The 12,976-nt window shown below is 35.9% G+C and overlaps 1 protein-coding gene across 1 annotated transcript in view; it reads right to left on the bottom strand.

Annotated features, from left to right (window-relative positions):
- AGMO (alkylglycerol monooxygenase) overlaps positions 1–12,976 on the bottom strand; it is a 385,663-nt gene that overhangs the window by 319,100 nt on the left and 53,587 nt on the right. Inside the window, exons 4-5 of the mRNA XM_032643037.1 lie at positions 11,599–11,729; positions 1,461–1,612 (exon numbers count right to left, since the gene is read on the bottom strand). Coding sequence (XP_032498928.1) covers positions 1,461–1,612; positions 11,599–11,729 — 283 coding nt within the window. The remainder of the gene's footprint in view (positions 1–1,460; positions 1,613–11,598; positions 11,730–12,976) is intronic.

The raw sequence follows: 12,976 nt of genomic DNA on the forward strand, positions 1-12,976 counted from the left end.
TTATATTTGGTAATATTCTGTTGGTTCTTTGTTTCCTGTTATAATGGGCTTTCAAATATTAAGCAAATTAGCAGATTTTCCAAACACACACATCTATACAGGACAGTGTGATATTAGAAGGTTCCTGAAATTAAGTAATACAATGTAAATGCTTTCTGCATTACCCATTTGCTGCATAGAAAGTGAGGAAAATTGCCAATGGGTTTATTTTAGGGAGAAAACTACTATTTTGAAATAAAATACCAAGTTTACCACATCAACCCTATTTTATTCTTAATCATGTCCAATTTGGGAGTATCCTCTTACATTTATATATAAGGAAATGATGTAAGGAGCTGACCTATTATTTTCAAAGACAAAGGTTATCATACACAAAATAAATAACTTTTTCTAGCTTATCTGTTCACTACAAATTTTTTAATGAATTAACACTTTTTATAGTCTCATTAAATGTACATGTTTAAAGTGCTTAACAAAATAATGCCATGTTTAAAGTTTAACTGCCTTAAGCATAACTCTGTCCATGCTACTCCTATTTCCTTCATCCTTGCTTGGGAAGGATATTTGGTCACACATACTCCTACACACATAGCTCAGTTATTCATCCTGATCTCAAAGCTCTTCTTTCCACCTCCCATCTATTTTTTATTATTATTCCAGGTTTCTTCCTCTTCTTTCCTTCCTCCCCACCCACTCAACCCAACTACCCACTGAAATCCTGAGTTCTGCTCTTCAGTAGTTTTTCCAAATTAGCACTTTCCTCCGTTTCCCTTCAGCAATATTTTGCATGCCTAATTCCTCCTTAGAGACCACTTGTTCATCTTAGCTCTACAATCATTCTCCAATTTCTGCTTATCTCACGAGAGATTTAGACAGCTCCATGCTCTTCCATTTTCCATTCCATAACAAAACTTTCTTTGGAAGGTGTGGCCAAGAATCCCCAAAAGCAAGTTCAGTGAACCAGTACCATAAGAAGGCTTTGTAGCAGATGAGAAATTTTGCAAAGCTGTGGTCACACTAAAGTGCATTATGGCTAATGCCTAGCTGATTGCATTTTCATTTGTAAATATGGCAATACTGCCAAGAACATGAATCAGGCTTACATATGACAGCAGGTTACCTAGGATTCCATGCTGTTACAAAGCTCTTCAGAAAAACCCTTGATAATTGGGTTGTGAAGTGATGCTATAGTCAACACTTTCTAAATGGTTTTAAAAATAAATTATATACAAGGGGTGTGAAAAATGTACCTCTATAATTTCACTTTTTTTCAACAATGACTTCAGATTGTTTCCATTTAAATTACAAATGAACTTTCATTATTAATCTTTAGATGCTGTAAAATAAACTAAGTTATTCATCTAGTCACTTGTTCAATAAATATTTACTGAATACCAGCTATGTGGCAAACACAGTTCAACATAAGTTGAGTATCAAAAAAGTCTTGGTTTGCAACTTACCATGAGCCATACGATGAAACCAGTAGTAACCAAAGTCAACTCCCAAGAAAGTTAAATACCAAGTCCATGGAGAATCCCAAGGCAAACTGATGAGCCTGTAGTTCTCCCAGATATAAATGTAACTGGTCAGTTCAATGCTCCTGGAAAACCAACTGGAAAGATACAATGTATAAGCAATGATTATACTATATTTTAGAAGTAAAATTATGCTAAACCATTTTAGATAATATTTAAAAATTAATATGTTCATACATAAAAATAAAATCCTTTCCCCCTTTCTCTTGGCTTCTTACTGCTCTATGATACCTTTGAAGAGGCTCAATTTCCTTGGTATCAAAATGATTCACGTGGTGTTTCCTTTTGTTTCATAGGCATCATGGATGTCAACTATTCCCCTATTTCATGAAATTTAGGAAGTTCCCTTTATATGTCTCTTAAAAATACTTTTCATGGAAACCATATAACATAAAAATGACAAAACTATGACTTATTTTCTGTGACTGTCATTTCTAAATCTTAGTAAAGAACACAAGAAGGGTGCTTTTTAAAGGAAATGTAAAAAGTAGAAAATTATAAATAGCATATTTTTTAAAGGGACTGCAAAATGACTACTGCCTTAAAATATATTAATCCCATAAAGTTTGCCTTTAGATTTAAAGTTGCTTCTGACTGACTCTATTCTCTCTCTTCCTGTCTAGTCCCTCCTCTCTTTCACACACACACAAACACACACACACACACACACACACACACACATCTATGTTTTCTAGATATTATTCTTATGACTACAAATTGGATTCTCATAGCATATCAGTATTTCTTACAGTAATATAAACTATGGATCTCAAAATATAAGGGAATAATTTTTCCCTAGAAATAAACAATTGTTTTTAAAACCCAGACAGCATATCTCTTACCACATATTCTACCAAGCTTCTATAAATTCTTCTGTCAAGAAATTTCAAAAATATACATAATATACTTCAATTTTATAAAGAGTAGTATTTTTCCTTTTAAATCTCCTGAGATCAAATTTAGGATCAGACTCAAGATAATCATTCCTTTTATCACTTTTACAGATATGATCGAATTGACTTTTTCATTATTATTTTTCACTCATATGTAAAATGAATTATTCTACTTAATAAAGATTTATGTATAAACCATGAACAAGTGAGAAAGTTCTGAAATATTCTAACTTTAAATAAAAGTCAAAGAAGCAGCTCATTAGTTTATTGTTAAAATTCATTATTTTACTAGTATTTCCCTTTACATAGTCAGCGTCTATGAATTAGCATGTTACTGGTTTTGTTGGAGACCCGGATGTTTACTTTTAATCCAATGTTGACGTTAGTTATGATATGACTTTAACTGTGATTTAATAACTTTAAAATTGTCTCACATTTTGAATCCTTCAAGTTATTATTTAATCAGTAACATAAAACACTAGGCTTCTTCACAACAGCATTAATATAAGTAACTAATAGAAATGCCAAATACCTACACTTTGAAAAAGGATTACACATCATCAGATCTTAAAACTCAGTTTTCAATTTAAGATTACTCTAGGTTTGTAAATTGGTCCCCGTACACGGAGGGTAAGAAGAAACTAAAGAAAGAGACAGAACACACCAGACTGGGAAGTGGCAGTTTTAACAAACAAGGAACTTAGAGAGGAGGTTTGTCTTCGGTGGCTGCAAGACATGTAAATGTCCATACTCTCACTCCAGAATGTTAAAATTTTCTAGAAAGGTCTTAACTGGGTTCAAGTCACTTATTCAGTCCAGATGGTCTCAACAACACCTTACTCTCTCAAGACTGCATCCTTGAAACAGCTGTTAGCATGGGACTGTAGGTGGAACTTACATTCCATGGACAGGGGAGAGAGTAAGGGAAAGGGGAAGGGGAAGTAAAGTTCAGCTTATAGGTCAACCAGGGTCGCATCCTCTTCATGACCTCCTCCAACAATTATATGGCTGGAAAGAGCAATTTTGTCCTTAATTGTGAGTCCTTGATCCAAGGAGACTACCTACCCAGCACCCCTGTCACAACTCAGGCAATGCCCTGGATACTTCCAGAATCCCCTGTCAAGTGGCCCTGAGCCTGCTTTCAGGACTGCATGGGCCTCTTTCCTGGTCCAGGCCTCCAGAGGGTCCACCTATGTATGCGTGTAAAGTCCTCAACATGACAAGGTAGACAAAAGTGGCTTCTTTGGACGTGCAGACAGAGCTGGGACGAGCAGTCTGGGGTGTGCACACACAGGTGTGTGAGGTCCCTCATGAGACAGCACAGGCCATGGGCCAGGGGCTTTCACCCTGTTCTGGAACTCTGAGGAATCCAAGAACTTGAAATTTGAAATGTGTCTTCCAATTTGTCATCCAGGTTATTTATCAGGGTAGGGGGAATAGAACAAATTTTATTTTAAATCATGTTAGCTTGGTTGGTAATTCTTATACATCTAGACTAAGGCTTCTGAACAGTGTCATTACTGACATTTGGACAAGATAATTCTTTGTAGTAGGGGTCTGTCCTGTGAAAACTATTACCCAAATTATGAAACCTTATAATTGCTCCTTAGTACTCATCAGTACAGGATTAACCACATAAAATTCAAGTTTTAGGGGAAAAAATGGTGAATAATATCAATCTTATATGATTATAACTTATTATTACTTAATTTTTCTAAAACAGAAATTCTAAAGTTTGACACTGCTGCTATTTGGGCCAGATGATTCTTTGCTGTGGGGGCCTTTCCTGTGCATTGTAGGACATTTAGCAGCATCCCTGGCCTCTGCCCACTAGATGCCAGTAGCACAGCCCTCCACCCAGGTGTGACAACAAAATGTCCAAATGTCTCCCAGGGGCAAAACTGCCCCAGTTGATAACCCTAAAAAAGACTGATCTAGAAAAAAAAAAATTAAAACTTAGGAAAATGCAATAGAAAGTTGAAATAATCTAGTTTTTTTTTATATCCGCTTTACTACATGGTGTCAAAGCAGGTCAATTCATGGATTCATTCATTCAAAAAATTCATATTAAGTGCCTGCTAGGTTCCAGGCACAGCACAAGAAAGGGAAGACACATTGGTGAAGAGGGCAAATACAGCCACCTGCCTCATCAATGTCCCACCAATTCAGTATCTCTTTTTAAAGTTGCTGTCTTTCTTGTCAGTTTTCTAGTGACAACTGAAATAGGCTTTCAGATAACAAAACTTCAATAATAGAAAGAGGGTCCCTGGAAAACTTCCATGTGTAAAACAAAAAGAACCTGCCTGTAATTGAAATACTTTATTTCCTGTACAGGTGCCAGGTCTTGAGCAGACACCCAATTTATTATTCTGTCAACTTACTTATTAGGGTTGACACAAATCGAGCTGAAATATGCCTTACATACTACAGGCAAGGCTGTTTCTTTTTTTTTTTTTTTTTTTTTCACACCTTAGCACAAAGCCAAACTTTCCTCAAGGTGAAGGGAAAGAGTGGAGAAGCTGTGGGAATTAAATTCCCGGTTCTCTATCAGCAAGATGAATATGATCCTCTTCCATCACAAATGGGAAAAAACAGCCATGGAGTGCCCACAACTAAAAACAATTCGGCAAGAGATACACCTGGGAAATGATTATCAAGCTCTGGAAAGCCCCTGACTGCAGGAAATAGCACCTATATTTTCAAAAATGTTCCCACCAGACCCTGAATCATAAAACTAACCCTCTTCCTCTTTCTCTTCCCAATTCCTTCATTCTCTCCCAGCCCCCAGTCCCAGCATATGACTCTGCACTCTGGAATTCAAATGACAACTCTAACCCCTATCCTGTAGAAAGAGACATATGTAATATGCATATATAGTGAGCTTACTTTATCATGTGGAGATGGAAATTAGGTAGCACAGGGGCTTTGAATAACCAAATGCTAGATCCGTTTTATTCATTAAGTTTGAATGCAAGACTGAGAAAATAATCTAAATATAAGGAGGCATTAGACTCCTCTAATTAACAACCTGTATGTGTAGAGACTCCCCTCCCATTTTGTCCTATATTCTTTATAAATTCACCCCAAATAGCTATTTCTCTTGGGTCTGAAGTATATTTTCTGGCAAATGAAAGACAGTTAATTTTTCATGTGTTTTATGTAAGCATTTCTGTCCACACTAGAAATTTGTCCTGTCAGACTGGTGGTTGCCAAGGGGGAGGAGGTTGGGGGAGGGATGGAGTGGGAGATTAGGGTTAGCAGATGTGAGCTTTTATATATAGAATGGACAAACAACAAGGTCCTACTGCATAGCACAGAGAACTGTATTCAATATCCTATGATAAAGGAAAAGAATATTTTTAAAAAGAATGTATATATATGTGTGTGTGTGTGTGTGTGTGTGTGTGCGTGTGTATGTATAACTGAATCATTTTGCTGTATAGCAGTAATTAACACAACACTGTAAATCAACTACACTTCAATAAAAATAAAATCTGTCGGGCTTCCCTGGTGGAGCAGTGGTTGAGAGTCCGCCTGCCGATGCAGGGGACACGGGTTCATGCCCCAGTCTGGGAAGATCCCACATGCCGCGCAGCGCCTGGGCCCGTGAGCCATGGCCGCTGAGCCTGCGCATCCGGAGCCTGTGCTCCGCAACGGGAGAGGCCACAACAGTGAGAGGTCTGCATACCGCAAAAAATATGAAATAAAATCTCTCCTGTCAATGTTTACTGACTGTAAAATCTGGTAAGATACCAAAATAGTATTCCAGTACTGATGGTGGATTTTTAAAAATATAAAGTTACTTTATAATGTTGAAATTTTTCAATAATCAATAAATGAGAGTAAGTATTATTTGAGGATTGAGAATTACAAAGCTAATTTGTTATTAAAGTCATCTGAGTGTGAATGTTCCCATCATCGAAAGTAGAGAGAGGTAACACTGGACAGGTCGTTCACCATCTCACTATCTCCCAGCTAATTTGACATGAGAGCATTAGGCTGAATGGACCTTAAAATTATCTAGCTCTCAAAATACTCTCATGCTCTAATCATTAATCAAGCAAATGAAATTTGATGTAAGGCTCTCATTGCAAACTGTTAAAATTTCAAAGCAACTTTCAGAGTAAGTTGAATTACGTACTCAGTGTTCACAGACATCTGCCAACTTGTACTATTTTATAATTGTCATTAGAGAAATTTGGCCAGATTATGCAAAATTGAAAAAAATAAATTAAGACTTTTTATTTCTAAAAATCTTGTCATAAATTAGAAAATAAACCAATATTTAAATAAGATCATTTGAAATACCCTTACAAGTTTCACGAAGTTATAAATAATATATATATAACTATATGTTATATATATAACTATATATATATTGATTTTTCTGAGAAATTGCGTTGTTTATTTCTAAATCTCTTATACCTGGCCCAGGAACTTGCACTCTCTATCTGTAAAGCTACTGCCACTTTTGCTCCATCTAGTGGAATATTGATTTTTGCTCAGTAATAACAAAATACATAACACAAGCTCTACCTTCTGCAGGCAGACATTTGTACTGCTATTTCCTACTGTGAAATGACATTTATGAAACAATCACTTAATTTAATTTCTTTTTAAAACAACCGCAAAACCATAGACTTTTGTAAACACAATGTGGTAGATTTGGAAGAAGTAAATGTGCTACATTTTTTACTTTGCAAGAAGTAAATTACTTCAAGTAATTCAATTACTCTACTGAATAAGCACGCAAAGCCAGACTAATAAGCGCAGGGAAGCTTGCATTCATCATTTGGGAAGGATAGTCTAAGAGCTACCTCTGAAGTCACACCATTAATAACAAAGTCTGTTTATAAGGTTTCTAAGGTAAAAGTTAAGGGGACATGTAAAAGTTAAGGGGGCATTCTCTCTAGCAAAAATAACTAACAAACCAGCAGATTTTTTAGATATATTTTGTTCGCATGGGGTGTTCATTTCATAATTTTCTAAGTTAATAAAAATATGTTAATATTCATAATAAAATACCATTATTAACATTACATAAATAAATTTATCTCTTACTTAGGATAATGAATAACTGTTGACTAAAGTCATCATCCCAAATGACAGGTACTTGTTTGTCAGAAGTCCACGTTGCCAAAAACAGTATTGCCTCTGCTACTAAAGTCTAGTGTAAAAATGCAGTACACAATTTTCCTTTATTCTCTAGTCCCATCCCAAGGAGTCAAAAGTATCTCAAAGAAGTTTAATTTCCTCCTCTTTAAATTTTTTATTTTTTTTTATGAATTGAAACTTTCTTGTCAGGAGTGGAAAATTCCATGGCAGCCATGGCCAGTAAAACTGTAGATACCTTTGGTCCAACATTGCAGACCTAGCTCCACAGTAAAAACTGGCAGGGACCCATATGTATTAAAAGTAGAGTGTCCCCAACTCATTTGAAAATTTACCTACTTAAATTATCCCTCCAACCTATTGCAATTTGATTTATAATCTGCTGTTTCAACAGAATAAATGAACCCATTAAAAACAAACATACTGTAGATATTTATATCAGGAATAAAATTTCTCTGGGGAGGATGCAATTTATGAAAGCAGAAATATTGGAAGGAAGTAACGAATCGAAGTCCCAATTTTCTAATGAAGGATTGGAAACTGAGCTCTGCTTCAACAAGCAAGAAAAAAAACCATGTAATTATTTTTCACTCATTAGCATTTCAGTCAGTAGCAGAATATTTCAGAAGTTTCAGATAGATTTTTAAAAATTGATTTAGTCAATATTTTGTTTAGTTTAATTTTTTATAGTGACAAATGCAAGTAACTGACAGAAAGGCAGATTATCTGCATATGATACAATGCATTTAACTACAATAAATACACATATCTGTCTATAATTTCAGGACTAGATTCTGACTAGGAAGTCTGCCTACTGAATTCCAGAAGAGCAAAACAGATGCAGGCCTGCCCAGAATCTGGTTCTTAGGACAGATGGACTTTTATTACATATCATGGTCTGTCCGACAGGCTTGTAAACAAGGTACAATCTTGTCTATGACGAATATTTTCCCTTACATAAAGATTTGAAAAGATACACATATATCTTTTCCATCAATATGGTAAGTATGCTACCAATCTTCAAGGTACTTTGACTTTTATGTAATAACGAAATTGAGATCCTCAAATAAACATTGTTTTTCCTCAAAGTCTGCACACAGCATTTCCATTGCATGAATGGCAAAGTGGAAAAACATGTTCATGGTTGCACTTTCATTTCCCCAACTTCTTTTTTCAGAGGCCACATGCCTATTTCAACTTATTATCCAAAGTATAATTCCTCACAAAGGGATTAACAAATGGTATACTACCATTTTTCTTGCAATCATGTATTTTAAGGACGTGGCAAGCCCCTGTTGTTGGTATAGAAAGTGAAATTAGTCCCTCGGAGAGGGTATGATCAATGCCGTGTTAATCTAACCTTCAGCTGTTAACGATTTGCAGGAGGATTCCCCTTGATGCTGTGGCTTCAACTGAAATATTGTTCTAAGAGTTTCTGTCAAATCCCCCTTCTCGTCTTGTGCTGAAAGGGGATTGAGGGGAGTGCATCCTGAGGATCAGCTTTCCTTCTCTGCTTATATCTATGATTTTTTTTTAATAGCAACAAAGTAAATGAAAATATTTTAAAATTTTATTTTCAAATAATTAGCTTTGCTGAGACCTTTCATATAAGACTATGAGAGATAAAATTCTTTATAAAACTTACAAAGTTATCCACATTTCATAATTTAGGATTGTGAACAAAAAAGAAGATGCTGTTCTCATTCAAAATACAACTATAGAAAAATATGCTCCAAATTCAAGTTCACAACCTTTTCCCTTTCTTTCAAAGGGCACCAGAGTTCACAGCTTGTGTTAGCTTAAGGAGTGTTATGAGTAGTGGGATGTGAAGAAAAAGAACTGCAGGCTTATCCCTGAAGGACTGGTTTGTTTTGGTTTCTCTCTCTCTCTCTCTCTCTCTCTCTCTCTCTCTCTCTCTCTCTCTCTCTCTCTCTCTCTCGCCCTGCCCCCCCCGCCATTTTCCTTATATTTGGGGGTTTCTTTTTTTAGCAGAAATATCTATTTACTCATTGGGTCTCCTGTTAGAACTCTGTACCTTTTTTTTCTTTTAATCACAGTGTTGAACAGAAATAGAGTACTGAGGATACAGTTTATATTTCTAGTTGTTACAATATTATAAGAGAAGAATCTAATCTCACTTGTGACCAAAGTCAAACTTAAAAAAGTAAAAGAAATGCTGAAGCATCCATTCAACTTGATGTCTCCCTGAGTTCTTAATAAATTCATTCCAGCTCAACAAAATATGTGATCCATAATTGTACCTGCAGGGCACTTCTCAGTTATCAAGTTATTTTGACAGTTCATCAACCGTCCAATTTCCATAAACCTATACACTTAACTTTCTCAGAGTGAATTATTGTAACCAACTGGGTATTTTTCGATAACCAAATATACATGTCCCTTGAGTATGTTGAATGTATTTCTTGTTCAGTTCTGTTCAAGGGAGACATGAAATAGAGGAAATTATGGGTAGTTGTAAACTCTTAATTAGAGTATTCTGGAAATTAACTGAGAATAATTTGAGATATTATTCTCTGATTCTGACAGGAATGTGCAACCATATGAGTAGTTTTTTAGAGACTCTTTTAGGATGATTATTACTATTATTATTTTATAACTATTATCTACCTTTTTCATAGAAACATTTATGAAAAATACTTTACATTTAGGTTTACTTTCTATCTAAACAATTTTATGCAATTATATGAAATTATTTTACCTTTCCTCAGATATCATTAAGTTTTCATTTTATTTTTAAAAAATCCACCTTGGTTTCCCACTGGGCGGTTCGTACAAACATTCCAAAGCAATGAGCACTGGTTAGAAGTAAAGCTCTTAAAACAGTAAAAGAAGCAATGGGTGGGAAGCAGGAATGAGAACATTCTTCAGCAACGCAAAGCACAGACTTCTAAGGGAATCTTCCCTCACCCTCTGCTCTTTGGAAAACTCTCATATACTGAAGAGCCTTCCATTCATTGGTATCTCCTCTAAACACATTACAATTTACTTTCTAAACAGTAGTAGGTCATTTATTGTTTACTGTTTTTTGGTCCCTTCATCCTCAGACTTCACCATCAACATAACACTATAGGAATGTTAGGTGTTTTTATTTAAAAAAATCGACCATGTATCAGACATCATTCCAGGCATAGGAGTTAAAAGTAAAAGAACACCTCTGTTTCTCAAGTTGCATGCAAGCCTGCAGGAAGGGCTGGGAGGCAAACAGGTGAGTTTAATATCATGTGACAATTCTATTATGGGGTAAGCACAATACTCCACAGCGAACAGAGCCCATAGTAAAGTGGTGCCTAAAACAGGGCTGGAAAAGAGGCAAGATTTGCTGAAGAGTATGACTAAGAAGTCTACGCTTAGACTTAAGAAATGAATGGGAGTTGGCCTCGGATGACCACGTGAGACATCTGGGTAATGGCAAGTAGCAGAGTACGGAGGGAACAACTACTGCAAAGGGGGAAGAAGAAAGAAGGGACCAGAAGCAAAGCTGGATAAACAAAGGCCTCCATAGATCAGGCAAGAAATATTCCTCAGGCTATAAGGAACCTATGAAGAGTTTCCACCAGATTCACATTATGGAAATGTTTGGCTGTAGATGAAGTAGGACTAGAGACAATGATACCACTTAAGAGACCACTGTAGTAATCCAGAGCTTTGTATAACTTTGAGTAGGGAGTGTCTGCACCCCAGATTGCTACAGCATGTGAATTTACCTGAGGCCGAATTAATTTTCCAGTAGATAACTAGAACATCACTCAGGCCTGGGACTAGCGTAATACAAGTAAAGCACTTGTCTTGGGCACAAAATTTAAGAAGGCACCAATAAATTCAGTAATTAAGATAAATAATACTTAGAGCAATATTTTTAATGACAAATGTAAAAAATCCATGATGAACAAAACATCAAAAAGTTAAATAAGGACAGTAACTGAGTTCTTTGGGGATGTATGTGAAAATAGACCAATTCCCCATACAATGGGTTTCTTTTCAATCTTACTTGGAGAATTTCAGTTTATTCACTCAGTGTTGCTAACCAGCCAACTCACCTCGGAAGCCGAGACAAAACACCGGCTGATATGGATGTTAAGGCATCATCCAAAGGACCTGATGGCTTCCCTTTGCGAATCCAGCTGACAACCAGTTCAAGCAGCATCAAGGAAATGAAAAACGGAGTTGCCTGGAAAGGAAATTGCAGAAAAGAGATGCTATTGTGCTCGGTATGAAATTCTTCCAAGTTTCCTGATTAGTCATTCCCAAAGTGGGAGGCCCAGAGTGATAGTTCATAGCAGAAAAGGTATATACCTATCTAGAGGATCATCTCCTCCCAACAGGCAAAGAAATCTGATTATTTCAGACACGCACTAAACAGATGCTCAAATTCTATCATCCAGTTTGGACATGAAATATAACTATAGACGTAACAACGATAATTCTGCCAAGAAAATAAAAAGATTAGGCAGGATGTGTTTCAAGTTAGATCTAAAAAAATACATTTGAAAAGAAGTGCAATAATCAGAAGTCTATTATCTACACACCTAAGGCCCACTTTAAAAGGCTTTCCTTAAGGAGGCACAGGATTCTAGCTTTTCATATTAGAATTACAGGAATCACAAAATTGAAACTGTAAGAACAAAATATTTGCTTCTGAGTATTTCAGAGAATGAGGTCATTTTAAATGCTTGTTTTAGGCATCAAGTTATATTCATACAGTATTTTTTTTATATCACAGAAAAAAATTCTTGTAATCCACAACTGATGACAAATATTGGACTAGGTTTGGTATCATAATATTAAAAAAATGATTTATGAAGATGCAAGTACCCCATTTTTTTCTTTAAAAAATCAGAAAGAAGGAGTGATATCAAATCCTGAAAGAGTTATAGGTTTCACTCATTTGGAAGCTGATCATGAGTCCTGAAGTTTTCTAAACTGAACTCCCAAGAACATATTCTCTGATGTCATTTTCTTTTCTATTTCTGATCTCAACTAGTAAGTGTTGTAAGAACAACTTTGACAGGGTGGGGAACTTAAACATTCAAGTTCTAATTCTGGATATTTCCACTTCCAATCATAGGCAGGAACGGGAAGTGCAACATGCCTGTGAGCACCTGAGTTTCAAAGAAAACTTGGTTTAAGCTGAGACCTGGGAAATCAGGGTTGAACTCAGTCTGCTGTGTGTTCATCCTGCAGAACTATGCTGCTAAAATAAAGAGCAAATCGTTCCTGGGAGGTGGTAGGCAAATTGTCCCTTTAGAAACACAATTGTTACAAAGTTTAGTGATGTCACGTAACTACTAGCTACTGAGCTTCTAACAGCTAAATTTGTAAGGCCACTGTGTCCAGGAAAACATTTTTAAAGTTTTATCATAGTTTGGAGTAACGTATCAGGGAAGACAAGTTTAATAGGAGAAGATGGTCATGCAT

Source organism: Phocoena sinus, chromosome 9, assembly GCF_008692025.1.
Source record: "Phocoena sinus isolate mPhoSin1 chromosome 9, mPhoSin1.pri, whole genome shotgun sequence".
NCBI classification, from domain to species: Eukaryota; Metazoa; Chordata; class Mammalia; order Artiodactyla; family Phocoenidae; genus Phocoena; species Phocoena sinus.